Raw genomic sequence first — 22,675 nt, 5'->3', positions numbered from 1 at the left:
CAGTCCTATCCATGTTGATACAAAAGTTGGGTATTCATCCTTTCTGATGGAGGCATAATACTCCATTGTGTATATGGAGCACATCTTCCTTATCCATTCATCCGTTGAAGGGCATCTTGGTTCTTTCCACAGTTTGGCGACCATGGCCATTGCTGCTATGAACATTGGGGTAGAGATGGCCCTTCTTTTCACTACATCTGTATCTTTGGGTTAAATACCCAATAATGCAATTGCAGGGTCTTAGGGAAGCTCTATTTTTAATTTCTTAAGGACTCTCCACACTGTTTTCCAAAGTGGCTGTACCAACTTGCATTCCCACCATTATTAGGCTCTGGAGTTATGCTATTCCTTCCACTAAGATGGGAGAAGACTTTATGAGCAACTACACAATAATACCCAAATAGTTAATCCTGTGAGAGAGCAAATAATAAAATCAACAAGCAGTTTATAAAATTAATGTATGCTGAGGGAGAATTTTTGCACATCACTTATCAACGGGGTTTAAGACACAGTCCCCACCAACCTCCCCACCCCCTTCCTCCACCCTTCCACAAAATGGCACCTTGGCATATAGATGATTTGAAACTGAAGGAATTTGAGAAATGGCATATTCAGGAAGGCCTTTATGACCTTCCCCTAAAACAAGTCATGAAACTCTCATGTGAGAGGCACCCTCTTTATACCCAAAGGAAAGGAGCACCCTTATGAAGATGAAGGGAGAGGGAGAGGGAGAGGAACCGGAATGAACAGGCCTTCCTTAGTTTCCCATTCTATCATACTTTTCCAGAACTTTCCACTCTTCATCAAACCTAACATTAAAAACACTCAGGCATAACCACTCCCTCCAGTCTTCATTTCCATGTGAAGACTCTTGATGCCACATGAAACTTATATTAAATAAATTTGTATGCTTTTCTCATTAATTTGTCTTTTGCTATCAGGGCCCTAGCCAAGAATTTAGAAAAGGACGTTTAAAAAAAAATTCAACTGACTAAATTTTTAAGATCTAATTGGCTTTATTCAAAGATTCATAAATTGATCAGCATCCAATCTAGCAGACAGAAGGAGCTCCATGAGACTTTTTTATAGGCAGAAGGAAGCAGGAACAAGGAAGTTATACAGGCAGAAAAGCAGGTTGTTATTGCAAGGTCATTTTCCTTTAGGGGATTGCCAAGAGGCAAATGACCTAACTAGTTACCGATCAAGTAATTCCTGAATGGTTTAAGGTTCAATTCCTAGAAAAGTTGAAATTCTAATTAAGTCTCAGTTTGGTAACATGGGCTTAGCATAAGCAACACCATTTTGCACCTGTTGTCTTGTTTTTAATGTTTTTGTTGTTGTTGTTGTTGTTGTTAATGTTCTTATTTTTAGAGAGAGGGAGAGACATCATGTGCAACCTGGGTGGGGGGCAGACAGAGGGAGAGAGAATCTTAAGCAGATTCCACTCTCATCGTGGAGTCCAATGCAGGCCTCGATCTCATGACCCTGAGATCAAGACCTCAGCCAAAATCAAGAGTCAGACCCTTAACCAACTGAGCAACCCAGGTGCGCCTATTGTCCCATTTTTAACAAGTGAAAGGAAAAGATATTTTTTCCTCCCTTACATAATCAAGAATTTGCTTTAAATAAATATGACCATTTTTGGTATACATATCTGATGACTTTTTCTGCAAGTCCATATTGTACTAAATTTTCTAATTCATCCCAGTATGATTCTGATAATACTGATAATTTGCTTTGCAGTTTACCACAGAATTGCTGATTATTTGAATGACTGCAAAATACCAAGAGAAAGAGAAGGGTAGAAACAGCAATTGAGATCATCGGAAATTACAGTGTTACATTAAAATAGCGACAAAAGGGGAAAATTGCCAGGGTGAATAAAAGATTGAATTTCCTTTCCAAAAGGAAAGAGATCTTTTCTTCCCCTCCTTTTCTTAGAACCTTTCCTCAATAAAACTTGTATTTGTCCTTTTGATATGCATGCAAATCTTTTTAAAGGTTAAATAAACCTCTTACCAGAGTTAAAACCCAGGAAGATTATTTATTTATTCATTTTTGTTTTTATTTATTTATTTGACAGACTGAGATCACAAGCACGTGGAGAGGCAGGCAGAGAGAGAAGGAAGAGAAGCAGGCTCTCCACTGAGCAGAGAGCCTGATGCGGGGCTCGATCCCAGGACCCTGGGATCATGACCCGAGCCAAAGGCAGAGGCTTTAACCCACTGAGCCATCCAGGCGCCCCCAGGAAGATTTTTTAGCAGGGCTTGGGAGCCTTGACTTTTCAATGTCAACATCAAGGAAGATGGTGCCCCATCTCCCTGTCACCATGGGAATCCAGCCGAGGCGCCCTACCTGCTCATCATAGAGGTACAAGAATTTTCATTTTTCCTTCAGAAAGAGGCCATTAACTAGCACAGATGGCCACCCCAATTCCCCCAGAGTGATCATTCACCCAGTTAATGCCGAATGAATTTGAAAGCACGGGCAGTGAGTGGGACTGATGAGTCTTCTCACCTGACAAGTGCTCATACTTGAGAATGTGCACATAGGGTCAGTAGTATCTGCTTGGCTACATGAAAGTGGTGGGATTTCTTTTCTGTCTTAATAATTTTATGAGTTAACTAGCAGGTGACCTTGACAGAGCCCTATCTGAGTTAATCCTTTTTTTTTCTTAAAGATTTTATTTATTTGTTTGACAGAGAGAGATCGCAAGTAGGCAGAGAGGCAGGCAGAGCGAGAGGGGGAAGCAGGCTCCCCACTGAGCAGAGAGCCCAATGCAGGGCTCTCGATCCCATGACCTTGAGATCAGGACTTGAGCCAAAGGCAGAGGCTTATCCCATAGAGCTACCCAGGTGCCCCTCTGAGTTAACTCTTATTCAGTAATAAAACTATTCCTTTTGACATTAGTAGGGAAGGTTTTCTGGGTTACAGATTTTATTTTTATTACTTTTCCTTTTTTTATTTTAAGATCTTATTTATTTGTTTGACAGAGAGAGAGATCACAAGTAGCAGAGAGAGGGAGAGAGGAAAGCAGGCTCCCTGCTTAGCAGAGAGCCCGAAGCAGGGCTTGATTCCAGGGCTCCAAGATCATGACCTGAGCCAAAGGCAGAGGCTTTAAACCACTGAGCCACCCAGGCACCCCTACAGATTTTATTTTTGAAATATGTTTTCCTCAGGGACCCCTGGGGAGGCTCAGTCATTTGGGCATCTGCCTTTAGCTCAGGTCATGATCCCAGGGTCCTGGGATTGAGCCCCACATCAGGCTCCCTACTTGGAGGGGAGTCTGCTTCTCCCTCTCCCTCTCCCTTTGTGCTCTCTCTCTCTCTCAAATAAATAAATAAAATCTTTAAAAAAAAAAAAAAAACCTTTTTGTGCTATCACTCCACAGCTGGACTGTCACCACAGGGTTGGAGGGGGAGGAGGTGCAGTGGACTTGAGCCCAGCAAGTGCAGAAGGAGCCTTCTCTTCTCTTCAAAGAGAAGAAGAGCAGCAATTCTAGGAACAGAAAATTGATGACTTTCTGGAAGGTAGGACATGAGGAGAAGTGAATCCAAGGTGACAATTGGGAAGATAGACCGCAGGGGGAGGGGCTGGCTTCCAGCAAGCAGTAGAGCAGTGTGGCACAAAATCAAAACTTTTAGAAGTCTGTTCCACTGAGGGAAGTCTCTTCAGAGGCTAGACAGGGGTGGAGCCTTCGTGGGGACAGTGTGGTCTCAGGACCCGCAGGGTCACAGGAAGACTGGGGTTATCTGAGTATGGCAGAGACCCAGGTATAAGAGCGGGGAAGCCTGCAGCAGAGACAGAGCTGAGGAGTAAGCTCTCAGCTCAGGGTTACCTTAAACTGTGATCTGAGGCACAATCGGGCCACTACTCTCCTGGCAGGGACTCCACAAGTGGCAGATCTGGAGAGACCCCCTCCTTCCTCCTCAGGAAGAGTGTGTGGCAGGAATCTGCTGGATTTGTAGACTCCAAATGGGGCATGTGCCAGAGACAGAAGTGCTCAGTCACAGGCCAGGTGAGCTCAGAGCGCAGTGGAGACCAAGGAGACGGGAGGGATTGACAGCTTTTCTTTGAGGGTGCGCTGAAGAGTGGGGCCCCGAGCTCTCAGATCCTCTGGGCCGTAGACTGGGAGGCTGCCATTTTCATTCCGTCCTCCAGAGGTCTCCGGAAAGCATTCAGGGAACAAAAGCTCCAAGAGTGAACCCAAGCAGATTCCTTAGCGTGGCCCCTGGCAAGGGTGGGACAATTCCACCTCGGGCAAAGACATTTGAGAATCATGGCAATGGACCCCTCCCCCAGAAGATCAGCAAGAAGATCCAACCAAGACCAAGTCACTGATTAGTGAGAACTGTGGAACTCCAGAGCTAGGGGAAAGCAACATATAGAAGTCATTGCTTTTTTCCCCATGATTCTTCAGTCTTTCAAAGTTAAAATTTTAAAATTTCATTTTTTTCTTATTCTATTTTTTAAAAGATTTTATTTATTTATCTGACAGAGAGGGATCACAAGTAGGCAGAGAGGTAGGCAGAGGAAGAGGGAGAAGCAGGCTCCCTGCTGAGCAGAAAGCCCAATGCAGGGCTCCATCCCAGGACCCTGAGGTCATGACCTGAGCCAAAGGCAGAGGCTTAACCCACTGAGCCACCCAGGTGTCCCTCTTATTTTATTTTTTAAAAATTTTCCTCTTTTCTAGTTTTTAAAAACTTTTATCTTATCACTACCTTTTTAAAAATCTTTTAAATTTTTCATTGTTATAGTCATATTTCTTCCCTTCATTGTATTAAACCTTATTTTTTTGTATACATATAGGTTTTTCTTCCTTTAAAATTGTGGGATACAGTTTCTTCTAGTCAAAATATACCCTAAATCTAACACATGACTTTGCTCTAGTCTCCAGCTTGTTCACATTCTTTCCTCTTTTTTCTCTTTTTTCAATCAACTTCTTATCAATTCCTTTTTTAGAATCTTTTTTAATTTTCCTCTTTACAGTCATATTCTATCCCTTCATCATGTTCACCGTTATTTTTGTATATATATGTTTTTCTTACACACACACACATACACATATATATTCTATATAGTACATAATATATATATATATATATATATATATATATATATATATATATATATATATGTTTTTCTTTCTTTAAAATTTTGGGAGGTGGTTTCTTCTAACAGACCAAAATACACCCAAAATCAAGTGTGTGGTTCTGTTCTATTTTCTTTTTTTCCTCATTTCTTCTTCCCTTGCCCCTGGTTTCTGGTCTCTTCTGATTTGGTTAGTGTATATTTTTATGTGGTCATTGCTACCTTTTATTATTTTGTTCTCTCATTAATCTATTCTTATCTGGACAAAACTACAAGGTGGAAAAACTCACCACAAAAAAAAAAAAGAGGGGCGCCTGGGTGGCTCAGTGGGTTAAAGCCTCTGCCTTCAGCTCAGGTCATGATCCTGGGGGCCTGGGATCGAGCCCCACATTGGGCTCTCTGCTCAGTGGGGAGCCTGCTTCCTCCTCTCTCTCTGCCTGCTTGTGATCTGTCTGTCAAATAAATAAATAAAATCTTAAAAAAAAAAAAAGAAAGAAAGAAAAAAGTGGCAGTACCAATGGCTAGGGACCTAATCAATACAGACATTAGTAATATGTCAGAACTGGAGTTCAGAATGATGATTATCAAGGTGCTGATTGGGCTCAAAAAAAAAAAAAGCATAGAAGATACTAGAGAGTTCCTTTCTGGAAAAATAAAATCCCTTTCTGGAGAAATAAAAGAACTAAAATCTAACGAAGTTGAAATTTAAAAAAGCTATTGATGAGGTGGAATAAAAAATGGAGGCTCTTACTGCTGGGATAAATGACGCAGAAGAGAGAATTAGTGATATAGAAGACCAAATAATGAAAATAAAGAAGCTGAGCAAAAGAGAGACAAACAACTATTGGACCATGGGGAGAATTTGAAAGATAAGTGACACCATAAGATGAAACAATATTAGAATAACTGGAATCCCACAAGAAGAAGAAAGAGAGAGGGGGGCAGAAGGTATATTGGAGCAAATTATAGCAGAGAATTTCCCTAATTTGGCAATGGGAACAAGCATCACAATCCAGGAGGTACAGAGAAACTCCCTCAAAATCAATAAAAATGGGTCATCTAATAGTAAAACTTACAAGTCTCAGTGACAAAGAGAAAATCCTGAAAGCAGCTCGGGACAAGAGGTCAGTAACATACAACAGTAGAAATATTAGACTGGCAGCAGACCTATGCACAGAGACCTGGTAGGCCAGAAAGGACTGGCATGATATATTCAGAGCACTAAACGAGAAAAATATGCAGCCTACTATATCCAGGTAGACTGTCATTGAAAATACAAGGAGAGATAAAAAGTTTCCAGGGCAATAAAAAACTAAAAGAATTTGTGAACACCAAACCAGCCCTACAGAAAATATTTAAAGGGGTCGTCTAAGCAAAGAAAGAGCCTGGAAGTAATAGACTAGAAAGAAACAGAGACAATATTCAGTAGCAGTCACCTTTCAGGCCATACAATGGCACTCGACTCATATCTTTTAATAGTTATCCTGAATGTAAATGGGCTAAATCCCCTAATCAAAAGACACAGGACATGAGAACAGATTAAAAACCAAGACCCATTGACATACTGTTTGCAAGAAATTCATTTTAGACCCAAAGACACCTCAAGATTTCAAGGGGGTGGAAAACAATTTACCATGCTAATAGACATCAAAAGAAAGCTGGGGTGGCAATCTTTATATCAGATAAATTAGATTTTAAGCCAAAGACTGTAATAAGAGATGAGGAATGACAGTGTATGATACTTAAAGGGTCTGTCCAACAAGATCTAACAATTTTAAATATCTATGCCCCTAACATGGGAGCAGCCAATTATATAAATCAATTAATAACAAAATCAAAAAAACACACTGACAATAATGCAGTAATAGTAGGGGACTTTAACACCCTCCTCACTGAAATGGACAGATCATCTAAGCAAAAGATCAACAAGGAAATAAAGGCTTTAAATGACTGGACCAGATGGACTTCACAGATATATTTAGAACGTTCCATCCCAAAGCAACAGAATACATATTAATCTCTAGTACACATGGAACATTCTCCAGGATAGATCACATCCTGGGTCACAAATCAGGTCTCAATTGGTACCAAAAGATTGGGATCATTCCCTGCATATTTTCAGAACACACTATTTTGAAACTAGAACTCAATCACAAAAGGAAAGTTGGAAAGAACTCAAATACATAGAGGCTAAAGAGCATCCTATTAAAGAATGAATGGGTCAACCAGGAAATTAAAGAAGAATTTTAAAAATTCAGGGAAACAAATTAAAATGAAAACACAACTGTTCAAAATCTTTGGGACACAGCAAAGGTGGTCATGAGAGGAAAGTATATAGCAATACAAGTCTTTCTCAAGAAACAAGAAAGTTCTCAAGTATACAAACTAAACCTACACCTAAAGGAGCTGAAGAGAGAAATGCAAATAAAGCCTAAGCCCAGCGGGAGAAGAGACATAATGAAGATCATAGCAGAAATCAATGAACTAGAAACCAAAAGAACAGTAGAACAAATCAATGAATCTAGGAGCTGGTTCTTTGAAAGAATAAATAAGATTGATAACCCCCCAGCCAGACTTATCAAAAAGAAAAGAGAAAGGACCCAAATAAATGAAATCATGAATGAAAGAGGAGAGATCACATCCAACACCAAATAAATACAAACAACTATAAGAACATATTATGAGCAACTATACACCAGCAAATTTGACAATCTGGAAGAAATGGATGTGTTCCTAGAGACACAAAAACTACCAAAATTGAACCAGGAAGAAAGAGAAAACCTGAACAGACCCATAACCAGTAAGGGGATTGAAACAGTCATCAAAAATCTCCCAAAAAACAAGAGCTTACGGCGAGATATCTTTCCAGGGGAATTCTGCCAAACATTTAAAGAAGAATTAATACCTATTCTCCTGAAACTGTTCCAAAAAAATAGAAATGGAAGGAAAACTTCCAAACTCATTTTTATGAGGCCAGCATTACCTTGATCCCAAAACCAGACAAAAGGTCCCCATCAAAAAGGAGAATTACAGACCAATATTCTTGATGAATATGGATGCAAAAATTCTCACCACAATACTAGTCAATAGGATCCAACAGTACATTAACGGGATTATTCACCATGACCAACCGGGATTTATTCCTGGGTTGCAAGTTTGGTTCGACATTTGCAAATCAATCAATGTGATACAATACATTAATAAAAGAAAGAACAAGAACTGTATGATACTCTCAGTAGATGCTGAAAAAGCATTTGACAAAGTACAGCATCCTTTTTTGGTCAAAACTTCACAGTCTAGGAATAGACAGTACATACCTCAATATGATCAAAGCCATCTATGAAAAACCCACAGTGAATATCATTCTTTATGGAGAAAAACTGAGAGCTTTTCTGCTAAGGTCAGACATGGCAGGGATGTCCATTATCACCACTGTTATTCAACATAGTACTAGAAATCCTAGCCTCAGCAATCAGATAACAAAAAGAAATAAAAGGCATCTGAATCGGCAAAGAAGTTGTCAAACTCTCACTTTTTGCAGATGATATAATACTTTATGTGGGAAACCCAAAATATTCCACTCCAAAGCTGCTAGAACTCATACAGGAATTCAGTAAGGTGTCAGGATATAAAATCAATGCCCAGAAATAAGTTGCATTTCTACACACCAACAGAAAGACAGAAGAAAGAGAAATTGAGGAGTCAATCCCATTTACAATTGCACCCAAAACCATAAGATACCTAGGAATAAACCTAACCAAAGAGGCAAGGGATCTGTACATGGCAAAGTACAGAACACTCATGAAAGAAACTGAGGAAGACGCAAAGAAATGAAAAATGTTCCATGCTGGGTGCCTGGGTGGCTCAGTGGTTAAGCCTCTGCCTTCGGCTCAGGTCATGATCTCAGGGTACTGGGATCAAGCCCCACACTGGGCACTCTGCTCAGCAGGGAGCCTGCTTCCCCCTCCTCCTCTGTCTGCCTCTCTGCCTACTTGTGATCTCTCTCTCTCTCTGTCAAATAAATAAATAAATAAATCTTTTAAAAAAATGTTCCATGCTCATGGATTGGAAGAACAAATATTGTGAAAATGTCTATGCTACCTAGAGCAATCAACACATTCAAAGCAATCCCTAACAAAATACCATCAACTTTTTTCACAGAGCTGGAACAAATAATCCTAAAATTTGTATGGAACCAGAAAAGACCCTGAATAGGCAGAGGAATGTTGAAAAAGAAAACCAAAGTTGGTGGCATCACAATTCCAGACTTCAAGCTCTATGACAAGGCTGTAATCACCAAGACAGCATGGTACCGGCACAAAAACAGACACATAGATCAATGGAACAGAATAGAGAGCCCAGAAATTGCCCCTCAACTCTATGGTCAACTAATCTTTGACAAAGGAGGAAAGAATGTCCAATGGAAAAAAAAGACAGTCTCTTCAACAAACAGTGTTGGGAAAACTGGACAGTCACATGTAGAAGAATGAAACTGGACCATTTCCTTATACTACATACAAAAATAGACTCAAAATGGATGAAAGACCTCAATGTGAGACAGGAATCCATCAAAATCCTTGAGGAGGACACAGGCAGCAACCTGTTCGACCTCAGCCACAGCAACTTCTTCCTAGATACATCGCCAAAGGCAAGAGAAACAAGGGCAAAAATGAACTATTGGGACTTCATCAAGATCAAAAGCTTTTGGACAGCAAAGGAAACAGTCAACAAAACCAACAATTCCAAAGAATGGGAGAAGATATTTGCATATCTGTATGCCTTTATCTGTAATGGGCTAGTATCCAAAATCTATAAAGAAACTTATCAAACTCAACAACCAAAGAACAAATAATCCAATCAAGAAATGGGCAGAAGACAAGAAAAGACATTTCTGCAACACAGACATCCAAATGGCCAATAGACACGTGAAAAGGTGCTCAACATCATTCAGCATCAGGGAAATACAAATCAAAACCACCGTGAGATACCACCTCACACCAGTCAAAGTGACTATAATTAACAAGTTAGAAAATGGCAGAAGTTGGCGAGGATGTGGAGAAAGGGGGACCCTCCTACAGTGTTGGTGGGAATGCAAGCTGGTGCAGCCACTCTGGAAAACAGTATGGAGGTTCCTCAAAAAGCTGAAAATAGAGCTACCCTATGACCCATCAATCACACTACCAGGTATTTACCCTAAAGATACAAATGTAGTGATCTGAAGGGGCACATATACCTGAATATTTATAGCAGCAATGTCTACAACAGCCAAACTATGGAAAGAATCTAGATGTCCATCAACGGACAAAGATAAATGGATAGGGACGCCTGGGTGGCTCAGTTGGTTAAGCAGCTGCCTTCGGCTCAGGTCATGATCCCAGGGTCCTGGGATCGAGTCCCACATCGGGCTCCTTGCTCGGCAGGGAGCTTGCTTCTCCCTCTGCCTCTGCCTGCCTCTCTGTCTGCCTGTGCTCGCTCGCGCTCTCTCCCTGTCTCTGAAAAATAAATAAAATCTTAAAAAATAAAAAAAATAAAAATAAATTTAAAAAAAAAGATACCTTTAAAAAAAAATAAAAAGATAAATGGATAAAGAAGATGTGGTGTATAAATACAATGGAATACTATGCAGCCATCAAAGAAACCCAGAAATCTTGCCATTTGCCATGACGTGGGTGGAACTAGAGGGTATTACACTAAGCAAAATAAGTCAATCAGGGAAAGACAATTATCATATGATTTCTCTGATATGAGGAATTTCAGAGTTATGGTGGTAGTAGGGATAGGGAGGGAGTAGGGGTATGTAGTAGGGGGGTAGGGAGGGAAAAAATGACACAAGATGGGATCAGGAGGGAGATAAACCGTAAGAGAGTCTTAATCTCAGGAAACAAACGGAGGGTTGCAGGTCAGAGGGGGAAGAGTAGGGTGGCTGGGTTATGGATGTTGGGGAGGGTATGTGCTATGGGGAGTGCTGTGAATTTTGTAAGCCTGATGATTCACAGACCTGAACCCCTGAAGCAAATAATACGTTATATGTTTAAAAAAAAGAAACAAAAGTGTTTTCCTCAACAGTGCAAGAGTCTGCCTTCTGTGTTACATAACATGGACATAAAATGGAGCCAGTTGTGTGTTTCCTCACTGCCCACCACCAGCCCACAGTATTTCAGGTTTTTACCCCATTTCAAGGAGAAAATTTCCATGTGAATTAGGGTTAGGATAGGCTCTGATACATAAACCCATTTATCTCATTCCCTTAATGCAGGTGAAGTTTCTTCCTTGCCCAGGGCATGGTTTAACACAAGTCGGGGGAACTAGGCACTCCTGCTTCATGCTATCAAGAGGCTACTACAGCAAAACACCACAGATCAGCTAGCTCGCAAACAACAAATATTTATATCTCACTGTTCTGGAGGTTCAGAAGTTCAACCTCATGAGGCCAGCAGATTTGGTGTGGTGACTGGTGAGAGCCTACTTCCTGGTTCATAGATGGCTGGCTACCACCTAGTGCCAAGGGACTAGTGATCTCTCTGGGATTCTTCTCCAAGGACACTAATTCCATTTGTGAGGGCTCCATTCTCATGACCCCATTGCCTCCCAAATGTCCTACCTCCTAATACCATCACATGGTCGATTAGGATTTTGACATATGAATAGAATGGGGGTGGGGTTCAGTCCGCAGCAGGATTTAAGAAGGCCATCTCCAACATTGGGACTGGCCTCCAAAGCAGGAACTGCGAGCCAAATCCCCAGATCTCTAACCCAGAAACTTTTCACCTGAGAATCTTGGTGTTCATGACTTTCAACAGATCATAGAAATCAGCCAGGCTTTAGCATCCCGTCGGGACCTTGAGCCATGTGGGCTCTTGTGAATTCCAGAACGGATGTTGGAAACCTGGGAAGCCCCCTAATTGGGTTTGGGACCCAGTGGCCTGGTCATGGAGTCTGGAGAGACCTGTGGGGTGAGGGCTCACCTAAGCAAGGAACCAGACATCAGAAGCCTTGGGTTCAAGTCTTGGCTTACATCTGAGTAGCCATGTCTTTGAGCTTCCGTAGGAATGGGTACCCTATGGGCGGCATGAAATGGTTTCAAGACTTAAGGAAGGTGAGGTTTGGGAAGACGCTTTGAAATTAAAAGGCACAAGACAAATACTACATAACATGACTCATCTCGCTTCCGCCGAGCCCTTCCCAAACTTGGCTGACAGGTGACTTCCATTCAAAGATCAGGGTGAAGTAGCCCAGGGCAGCTCCTTCCAGCGCTGTTAGGTGGGAGTCTAGCTAGACAAAACCCTCCCTCAGGGACTCTTTGGAGGCCCCCCCAAAGGTCTAAGGCTGACAGCGCCAAAGTCTGGGGGGATTTGTAGCTCATAGGCCCACCACATTATGGAGGGGACCAATCCAGGAAACCTTTCTTGGCATACACCGGACAAAGTCTGGACCCTACCCCTACCTCTGGCTCCTTCTCCAAAAGTTAGAATCACCCTCAGACCTCTGTCTTCGCCCACCTGTCCCCACCCCAGGCCTTGGGATTTCTCTGTGTCATTACTTTGTCCCCAGTTTCCTAACTGAAGCTTTTCCTGCTGGGCCATGCGTCCCACACTATGTCCTTCTGCCTCAGTCCCCACAACACTGTTTCCCAGAGCTGAACGGGAGGGGTGGGGGGAGAAATCACCAAAGAGGGGCATCTTGATTTCAGTATGTGTGACCTTAAAAAAAAAAATCTCTCTTCTGACGTGTGTGGGGGACACCAGCTGCGTGCCTGGGAGTTTGGAGATCCCTGGCTTCTGCCTCAGGCTGGGTGGGGAGCATTAGCTGACTCCCCTCTCGGGGTTTGCATCGGGAAAAGGCAGGGTTTGGACGCAGTGGCCCTGCTCTAATTCTAAGATGGGGAACTGAGGCAGAGGAGAAGCAGCAGGTGAACGCCCCGCAGAAGTGGGCCTGGGCTCCTCCTTCCTCTGAGGCTTTAGCAAGGACACCCCAGCTATGCCCCCACTCGCTCCTTCTGCCAGGATAGATTTCAGGTGACAGTCTGTTTGCAGGGTTATCTGCAGCAGGAGAGACGAGGGGAGCAGGACCTCCTAGTTCTAGTGGAAGGTCGCTGTGCCCTTGGCTTTTGATCTGAGCCCTCCCGCAACCCCCATGTGAGCCTTTGAATGTTCAGCTCCCAGATCTCTTGAATTTTAGCCTCCGTCTTCCTGACCCCACGTCCCCATAGTGGAGCGCCTTTATTTACCTCCCCGACCCCTGTGCTCCAAAGCCCTCTGGGGGCTGAATTCAAGTCCTGTGTCAATAATTTACTGGGAAGCTGAGGCTCAAGCAAACACATTTTATTTTTCACATAACGCGCCCATGAATACTTTACAGGGTCATAGCCTAGAAGTCTTCCGGCAGGACTTCCCTGTCCCGTGGAAGGGCGCTGGGCCCTCTGGGTTCCTGTGGGGGGCTGCACCCAGGTCTCCTGCAGACACAGGTTCGGGAAAGAGGGCGTGCTCATGTCCAGGGTGGAAAGTGTTCCCTTTGCTGTCCCTTGCAGGACTTCAGACTTAGCGCTGCCTGGTTTAGCTCAGAGTGCAACAACTGGTGTTTTTCTTTGGCATCTACTGCATGGTGCGGATGGCATTCCAGAAAGAACCTCGGCACTCTGCTGTCCTAGCAGCCTCAACAAAGGACACAACCATGAGGGGACGGCTGCAGGGACCCCCATTCAAAGTGCACAGGTAGCCTCCCTGGGGAGGCAGAGGGTGGGGGAGGCCACCATTATCCTCCTGCGACAGCTTGGGGAAGTGTTGTCAGATCAAGCATCTCCACTCTGGGGTTCAGGCCCCTGTCCACCATACCTGGATTCTTTGGTTTTGCCCGGTGGCCCCTCCTTCTCTCTCTCCCCCCAGCCCCTCCTTTGTGCTCGGAGCCTGAGCACCAAGGTCACTCCACCTGGGACTTCTACCATCTGTGAAGGGCTGAATCCTCTCTCCCCAGGGGAGACTTCAAGAAGGGCACCTTCTCAGCCTTCCTATAGTCCGGGGTCATCAGGGGGGAATAAGCCAGGGGGGAGCATGGAGCCTCGCTCTTGGTGGGAGACACTGGGGCCCAGCGGACCTGGGAATGTGGCAGGCTGATGGTCTGCCACCAGAAACAGGCCCTGTACTCTATTCCCTGCCCCCACACACCGCCTCCTGGGCCCAGGCGGGCTCTCCAGGGATCCTGGAGCCACCTCGATTGTCCAGCTCAGTCAGCCACCCAGACACTGGGCTTTCCGACGGGACAGTGCGGCACACAGCGGGGTGGGCCGTCGGCAGAACCCCCAACCCCTCCCCTCCCACACCTCCTTCCCCACCACCTGGCATCTCTTCCTCCCTTCGGCCTCCTGGGCGCCCTCACTCTTCCTGCAGCAGGGGCTCTCGGTCCCCTTCCTGCACCCTGTCGTCCTCCTCCTTCTCCATGCAGCCCACGGTGGCAGCCAAGCCAGCGCCCACACCGCCCCCGACCACGGCGGCCCCCGTGGCTCCCACCGCGGCTCCGGCAGCCACCATCCCGGCCTCGGCAGCCAGCGCGGCCGCGGCCATGCCCGCGCCCACCACGCCACCAGCCAGGCCCATGAGCCCAGCCCCAACAGCGCCCCCCACAGCGGCCAGGTGGCCACAGAAGCGCATGGTGTACGAGTCCATGAAGACCTTGGCCTCCGCCTGCAGCTCGGCCTCCAGGGCGTCCAGGGTCTGCTCTCTGCCCTTGCACAGCAGGGAGGCCCCGTGACGGGCCAGGATGGCATCCTTCTGTGCGGCCAGGAGGTTGCGCATGGTGTCGGGCAGCACCCGGAGCGCGGAGAAAATGCGCTTGGTGGCCACGTCCTGCGGCGGGGAGACAGGAAGCGAGCTGACCGCCCACCCGGTAGCCCCGGGGCCTAGCCTCCCGCGTGGGGGCCGCGGCTCACCTGCTGCCGCACGTACTCCTCGAACTCCTTCTTGGCAGCTTCCACCGTCCTCAGGTCGTGCAGCTGGGCGGCCATCTGCCCACGGCAAAGCCAGGCTGCCTCCCTTCTCCAGCTCCCGCCCTCGGCTGCATCCCAGGGACGCCCCCCGCAACCCTCCGCCCTCCCCACCCCTGCCCCCTGTACCTCATCTGCCGAGGCGAACCCGGGCCCGGTCCTCCCCATCCAGCCCGAGAGGTTCTGCGGGGACATCAGGGGAGGGGTCAGGGCAGGCAGGGGTTCCGCTGGCTCTCCGGGGCCTGGGGCAGGGGTGGTGGGGGAGTGGGGGGCGCACCTTGATTTCCTGAGCTAACTGCTGCCCAGTGAGCAGGCGTCTGTCCCCCCTGGCCACCGGGCGGCCCTCGCTCCAGTAGCCCTGGCAGCGGCTCTTGGCGTGCTGGGGGGCTGCGTTCAGCACATCTGCCACGTAGGCACAGAGGTGGCCCAAATCGTCATCTGTGTCTGAGGAAGAGATTCCTCATGCTGAGGACACCCAGGGCTGGGCAGGACCGGGCTTTGGGAGGAGAAAGGGTGTCAGAGGGAGGGAGAAGTTCACTGTGGCCAGGGGCCAGGGGGTGGCCTGGAGGAGGGCTCCCGGGGACACTCACCACCGGGGCTTCCGTGGCCTTTGCTGGCCCACTGCCGTCCCAGAGCAGGCAGGAGGTAACAGCGGGCTCGCCTCCCTTGGAGCAGCTCCTGAACCTTGGGGTACTTGCCAGAGGATTTCTGAGAGAGGGATGAGGAGACCTCTGAGCTAGGAACCAGGCTCCTGCTCTTGGCCTCCTCCTCCTGCCCCTCCCCTTCTGCCATGTTCCCCCATCCCCCTTCCTTCCCCTCCTGCACCCCTCACCTGGATGATGTCACCCACGCAGCCCAGCCCAGCCTTGTTGGAGTGGGATGAGTCACGCACTAAGAGATCTAGGTGCTGGAAGAGAATGAGTCCTGACACCAGCAGCCAGGGGGTGGAGGTGGGGGGTGGTTAGAGTCTGGGGTGACAGGTCCAGAAATGGGTGTCTCACCTGGATTGGCACCATCCCATAATGCCTGCCCATCACCTCGGCTACGTGGACAAACATCTGGGGATGAGGCACCAAGGATCATGGCTGGGGTCACCCCGAGGACTGTGGCTCCCTCTCCTCTGGGCCTACTGGGGGACCCCCATCCCCACCCCCACCCTGACACCCGCCCTATCCCCCACACTCCCAACTCTGGGACTCTTGTGCCTCTCCCAACCAGTCATCTTGAGCTTCACCCTCTGCCCTCAAGCCCCCCCAGCCCAGCTCCGGGTCACGAACTCCTAGGCCGGAAGTGGAGGGCACCCCAGGATGGCTGGTCCAGGCCCCAGCCTTATGGTCGGGGCAGGGATGCAGCGGCAGCCCAGGACCAGATTTCCTCCTCACCTCCAAATATTCCAGGTCTGTATCCTTCAGCTCCGGGGAGGTGTTGAGGATCTGGAACCAAGGAGAACAAGATGGAAGAGGGTCTGCAAAGGCAAAGAGATACTGGGAAGACCCCGGTGAGGAAGGAGCTCGCAGGCTGACCGTGGGGCCGGGACCCAGGAGACACCTGCCTAGGGGCCTCTGCGTCTGCAGGGCCTGGGCTGGTTCTAAGGGACCAGGAACTGGAAGGCAGGCCCCGGGAATGGTCCTGCTGCCCCTTAGCAGCTCCTGGGTACCTCTGACTTCCCTTTTGAACTTCCGGACTGGGGGCATCCTTCCCTTGCATGGGCAATCCCAGAATCTGTGCGGGAGTGGGGGGCTGCAGACACAGAAGTCTGGGAGATAAGGGTAAGCATCCAGAGCAGTCCCTGGCCCAGCGGGGGTGCTGTCATGTCCCAGTCCTGGAGAGAGCTGAGCTGGAGCAGAGCCCATGGGGCGGGACGCCAGGTCACAGCGCCCTCACCTGGTAGGAGCTCAGCATCGTGGTGAGGGCACAGAGCTTGGTCCTGGTTTCTCTGCTGAGCTCTGGGCTCATGGCGTCCCCTGTGTCCACCAGGAACACGGCCACCTGCACAGGGGTCAGGGGAGGGGGGAGATGAGCCAAGGGGTCAGGCCTGCCTCACTCCTCCATGCACTCCTCCGTCCCTGCGCTCTGTCCACCCCGTCTTCCTGTCCCTGCCCCCAAAGCTTTCTTCCTCCATCCTCCTCCCCTTTGCTATGATCTCCCTGTCATCCCCCAACCTCTTCACTACCCGGCTCCCTCACCCAATAATCTTCAACCCCTATGCCCCTCGTGCCCCTCACCTTCCTCCCCTCCTTCCCGAGCAGGAAGGGGTGACTCCACATCCATACGCCCCTCGTGAGGTTATTGGCACCCCACCTGAATCCCTGCAGGGACCCCCCTCCTCTTGGCCAGCTGCCCTCCCCTGACTCCTGCAAGGCAGAAAAGAGCGCATCCGTTGGTCCATACGGGCCCCCATTTCCCGCCCAAAGCCAGGCTGGGAGCACACCCCCCAAAACCGCCCCCTCCCCCAGTCCCCTCCCCTAACCCCCTGCCCCAGCCCCGCCCTCACCAGGCCGGGCAGGCCCCGGAGCAGGTGGTTGAGGAGGAAGGCCTTCCCTGAGTGCTGCTCCCCCAGGACAGCCAGGAGGCAGACAGGAGTGTCCCTGGCCAGGGGGTGCTTCAGGCAGCGGTTGATGGCCCCCATCCTCAGGATGAGGCCCCCCGAGGCATTGATTCGCACCAGCAGCAGTGGCTCAGCCCTCACAGCACAGGTCTCCTGCGCCAGGAGAAGGAAGGTTCCCTGAGCGGCCAGGCCGGGCCGTGGGACCCCAGACTCCTTTCCCCACCCTGACATCCTAAAATAGGGCCAAAGCCACTGGGTCCGTGGGAGATTGCAGCTGGTTCCCCCCACACCGCACCTCCTGCCCTGCTGCCCTGCGCCCTGCACCGAGGCTTGGTCCCCCGACCTGCAGCACAGCGGGCAGAGGCCTCTGTGGCAGGAGCTTCATCTTCTCCCCCAGACTCCGGAGGCCCCGCTTCTGCTTGCAGATTTTCCGGCACTCGGGGCAGCAGGGCGGCTCACAGCCGGGGATGCGGTGTGTGCTGAAGCAGCGCGTGCAGAAGTCATGGCCACAGTCCAGCGAGATGGGTTCCCGCAGCCTCTCCAGGCAGATGGAGCAGGCAGGAAGCTCCCGGGGTGTCGCGGGCCGGGACCCCAGGCCCAGCTCCAACTTGGGGAAGGGCGTGTGGGACCTGGGGTGGGGTGGGGTGGCAGAGCAGACTGTTGGGAGCTGCCTGGGGACGGGGGCCAGTGCAGGGAATACAGGCCGGGAGTTTGGGGGTGCAGGGTGCTCCCAGAGAGGCCACATTCTGCCTGTTCCTCACTGACTTGGACCCCAGAGCCAGGGACCCCAGAGTGGGGACAGCAGAGCAGCAGGGAGACATGGGATCAGTGCTCCAGGCAAGGAGAAGCCGGGATGGAGTCCTAACCTCCCCCCACCACCACGGTGAACTCCTGCACAACGGATCTGGGCCCTGGGTTCCTAACCTGCCAAGAGGAGAGGTTAGCAGCCCCTGCCTCATGGGGCTGTTGGGGTGCCTGGTGCCTGGTACAAATGCTCCCTCAAACCCCTCTCCCACAGCCTTGCACTGCAACGGCTCCCAGCGGGAGTCACTGGCTCCCGTGGGACCATCAGGAGAGGGTGGGAGCCTCCCAGTGGTGGGGCAGATGGCCCTGTTTTTAATAAGATCTCTTTTGCACTCCTTCTCAGAGCTGGATTTGGTCTCTGAGCTGTACCTACTGGATTCTCCCTGCCCCTCCCTCCACAGCCGGTCAGGTCCAGCTTTGGTCCCTCCCCTGGGGCAGCCTTCAGGAGGCTGGTGACCACAGGGCCCGGGTTCCTGGACTCATGAACAGCAAGCAGGCCTTGGAGCAGTCCTGCCGGCAGGCCCTGCCACTTACCAACTGTTGCGACTGCTTCCCATGAAGCTCCGTTTTCTCTCCTTGGAGACAAAATTGGGGGGAGGGGGGTTGGAATAAAACGTTGTCTAGAAGAGAATCCAGATTTCTGTCCTCCTGGGTCTCAGTGGCCTCCATCCCCCTTCCTCAGACCCATCCCTCGTCCCCAGGTGGCCCCTTCCACCCCCACCTGCCCTCCCCCCCAAATCTCAGGCCCCAAGACTTGCCTGTTTGCCGAGCCGGTGACAAAAGGAGATGATTGACAAGGCGGACCTCGGCATGGGGGGGCTGGGAGTGGGGAGAGGTCTGCAAGCAAAGAGAGGAGACCCGAGGCAGAGACCCGGTCAGCGGCAGCAGGGATGGCTTTCCTCCTGGAGGGGCCAGCCGAGCTGCGGCAGGTGGAGGGTCGGTGGGTGGGTGGGGGATGGTCTCCCCAGAGGAGCCGACACGGACTCGTCAGAGCTGGAAAATAGATGTGACAGTCAGGAAAGAGGAGGCTGCCTCTGGACTCACCCCAGGGGGAGGAGACAGGACTGCGGGAACCAGGGCTCTGGAGGAGGGAGGGACAGAGCCAGGCCCAGAATCCCTGGCAGAGGCTGGGATGCAGGCGAGCGAGGTGGTGAGTCGCCATGGAGACGGAAGGGAAAGATAAGGACAGGGAGGGGGGGAGGAGAGATGGAGAGAGAGAAGCCATATGGGTGCATGGCAGAGATGAAGCCGTGGGCAGGCAGTGCCCCTACTGGTCCAGCCAGGGTTCTTCCGGGGCCACGAGCACGGTGTGCAAAAGGAGGGGTGTGGGAAATGGGGGACGGCACCGCCGGAGCTGACCTGGAGAGAGAACGGGAACCTCCCTTCCCTCACTGGAGGATCATTTCACTGAGCACCTGCTCTATGTGGGGCCCCAGGATGCTGGCCTAGTGCACGTGGCCCTGTGCCTTCCCTCCCACCCAGGCTTGGCTTGCTGGTGCTGAGTCCCAGCTTCAGCTCCACCCAGACCCCTGACATCTCTGACATTGGCTGTGTGTCCCTTGGTGTCTTCCTGCTCCCATGGCTTTCACCCTGCAAGCTTGTGACTGTCATCTCTGGACCTTCTAACTGCCTCCTGGCTGGGCCCTTCCCATCTGCTGCCCAGTGCACAGCAAGCATCACCCCCCTCCCCCAGCCCCACTGCTCCATGCTGCTCCATGTGGCTCCAACACTGGCCATGGCTCCCTACAGCTCTCAGATCAAAATCCAAACCTTCTGGCCTCCATCTGTGGGCCTGAAACTTCCTCTCTGGGCTTTGCCCTCTCTCACCCTTCTCTGCTTCTGTACCTTGGCTCCATGTTCCCCCTGCCTACTGTAAGGGGCTCCCGTCCTCCCTCCTAAGAGACCCAGCTCAGATGCCATCCCCTCCTGGAGCCTCCCTGCCTCCCCTTCCCAAATGGATGTGAGCTTGCTGTCAGGGGGCTCATGGCCAGGCACCTGACTGTGATCCGTTCCGAGCGGCTGCTCCAAGGCTTGATTCCCAGGGGCCTTGGGTGCTTCCCTTCACTCCTCTGAGCTCGATGGGTCACAAGCACATACAGAAAGCCACTTGCCCAGGGGAAGCTATTCTTAAGCCCGAGGGGCCGAACGCAGAGGAGAAGCAGGATGGATTCACCTGGAGAAGTCCAGTAGAGACGCTTGCCCCAGCAGGCGAGGCTGGTTATCACTCACCACTCACTCTGGTCTTTCACACTTGGAAAGGTGAAGGCACTGGACATACACCCAAGAAGCTGGCCCTGGTCATTCTGGCTTGCTGTGCGGATGATGGATTAGAAGGACGGGGCTGGAGGTGGGCGGGCGGCCAGCTACAAAGGCTGGGGCCCCCACCCAGCCCAGGCACTGAGAGAGCCACTTGCTGTCAACGACTGTGGGGACAGGCCCCGCAGAGTGACAGGCCGGGGAAACACATTCCATGCTAGGGCTGAGAGCCCTCCTGCTCCTCAAGGAAGGTTTGGCCTCCAACCCTTTGCTCTTAGAGTCTCCTGCTGGTAACTGGGACTCGGAGGGGCACCCCTTGCCCAGGGAGACCAGCTGTGGAGGTGACGTGTGGATGGCGCAATTCTATCCACGAGGCTCTATAGGCCTGTGAATGTTTCTATGGTCTCCCAGAAGGGCTGAAATCTGAGAATCTCCAAACTACAAGCAGAAAACGTCACAGTAAACGTATTACGTGCTGAGTTTGGCGCCTGCTTCCCTCTATATGAGGTCGACTGGTAAGACCAACCGGCTTATCATCCAGGAAGTCAGATTGAAGTCAGGAGTGCCACCGAGTCCAGAAACGTTTCCTGAGCATCTGCTAAGTGCTGAGCACCAAGCTAGATCCTGGGATCGGTGTCATGTGTTCCTACACACTAACAAGTAATTTTTTTTTTTTTTTACCAAATTCACCACTGTAAAGATTATACAGATTCTCTTTCAAAAATTCAGGGCAGGGGTGCCTGGGGGCCTCCGTCGGTTGAGCGTCTGCCTTCGGCTCAGGTCATGATCTCCGGGTCCTGGGATGGAGCCCCGCATCGGGCTCGTTGCTCAGTGGGGAGCCTGCTTCTTCCTCTGCCTCTGCCCCTCCCCCCAACTCTCTCTCAAATAAATAAATAAAATCTTAAAAACAAACAAATAATTCAGGGCAAAAAAATAACAATTCAGTGTGGGCTCTGGGCAACCCTTGTTTGGGCATGTCTGCTCTGATGGGGAGGGAGATTTCCCCAAGGTCAAAGTTTTGGAGGATTGCAGGTAAGCCCTGCTCAGGAGGGGAGACTAAGAGACTAAGAGGTGGCCCGGTGCCCCTGAGCAGGGACCACAGTGTCTGGAAAGGAAAGGAGAAAACTCTGGTCTGCCTTGCCCCTTGGTTTCACAGGGTCCCCAACCCATGCCAGGGACCGTTAGGGTCAGGAAAGTTCCCACTGAGCCAGGCCTGGCCCTGCAAGGAAGACAGGCCTCCGGGGTGCTCCTGAGTGACTTCAGAGAAAGCTGAGCCCACAGGGAGAGGCTAGGGCCAGAGGGTGGCCCTGGGTTTCAGAAGCCTGTACTATGGAGCGGGGGAGAATTTGTTCATTCCTTTACCCCACAAACGTGATGTCTCCTCCCACTCTGTGGGCCCAGCTCCCAGGGGCCCAGCTCAGGCTGCTGACCTCCTGATCCCTGGCTCCAGCTTCCAGCCTAGGGAGAGGTGGGGGGGAGTCGCTTCCACCTAAGGATGATCTCCCAGACTATGCCCCTGTTTGGGAAGGCTGCGGGGTTCCCTGATGCAGGCGGTAGCTGGTACACACACATACACACACACACACACACACACACACTCACGTGTGCCAAGGCCTTCCTACTTGTGCATGCTCACACATGAGCTCACACTTACTCCCATGTGCGCACACACGAGCCACACGCTCCTACCCATGGGTGTTGTCCACACACCCTACGTGCATGAACTCGCCCTGCGTAACACAACCTACAAGGGAAGCACTACATTACTCCCATTTTGTAGAGGAAGAAACAGGTCAGAGAGGCTTAGCCACTTGTCCAAGGTCACACAGCCATTTATGGCAGAGCTGGAATCCAAACCCAGACAGTCAGGCTCCCACACCCATACCGTTGGTTTCCTGGTGGCAGAAGTCATGTCTGCTGTCATCAGCCTGGAAAGCAGTTTGTGGTCTTGCTGTGTGTCACTATGCAATTCGCTAAATTCTGAGAAGGAAAGAAACATT

The 22,675-nt window shown here is 50.1% G+C and overlaps 1 protein-coding gene across 2 annotated transcripts; it reads right to left on the bottom strand.

The window, feature by feature from the left end:
- Window positions 1-13,397: 13,397 nt before the first annotated feature.
- Window positions 13,398-19,727, bottom strand: RNF112 (ring finger protein 112). 2 transcript variants are annotated; one of them, XM_032322225.1, is made up of 15 exons: window positions 19,464-19,725; window positions 19,178-19,256; window positions 18,954-18,994; window positions 17,959-18,244; window positions 17,562-17,768; window positions 17,293-17,421; window positions 16,952-17,056; window positions 16,450-16,500; window positions 16,069-16,125; window positions 15,900-15,974; window positions 15,658-15,775; window positions 15,345-15,511; window positions 15,197-15,250; window positions 15,014-15,088; window positions 13,398-14,930 (listed from the first exon to the last, which is right to left on the bottom strand). In XM_032322225.1, the coding sequence occupies exons 1-15, from the start codon at window positions 19,652-19,654 to the stop codon at window positions 14,460-14,462; spliced, it is 2,106 nt and encodes a 701-aa protein (XP_032178116.1). In that variant the 5' UTR covers window positions 19,655-19,725; the 3' UTR covers window positions 13,398-14,459. The 2 variants fall into 2 exon arrangements, with proteins under 2 accessions (XP_032178116.1, XP_032178117.1); XM_032322226.1 differs by lacking the exon at window positions 17,562-17,768 and having other exon boundaries at window positions 19,464-19,727.
- Window positions 19,728-22,675: the final 2,948 nt, after the last annotated feature.

Source organism: Mustela erminea, chromosome 18 (assembly GCF_009829155.1).
Source record: "Mustela erminea isolate mMusErm1 chromosome 18, mMusErm1.Pri, whole genome shotgun sequence".
Lineage (NCBI taxonomy): Eukaryota > Metazoa > Chordata > Mammalia > Carnivora > Mustelidae > Mustela > Mustela erminea.
The sequence above is the reverse complement of the archived record's forward strand: the minus strand, read 5'-3'. Positions and strand labels throughout refer to the sequence as shown.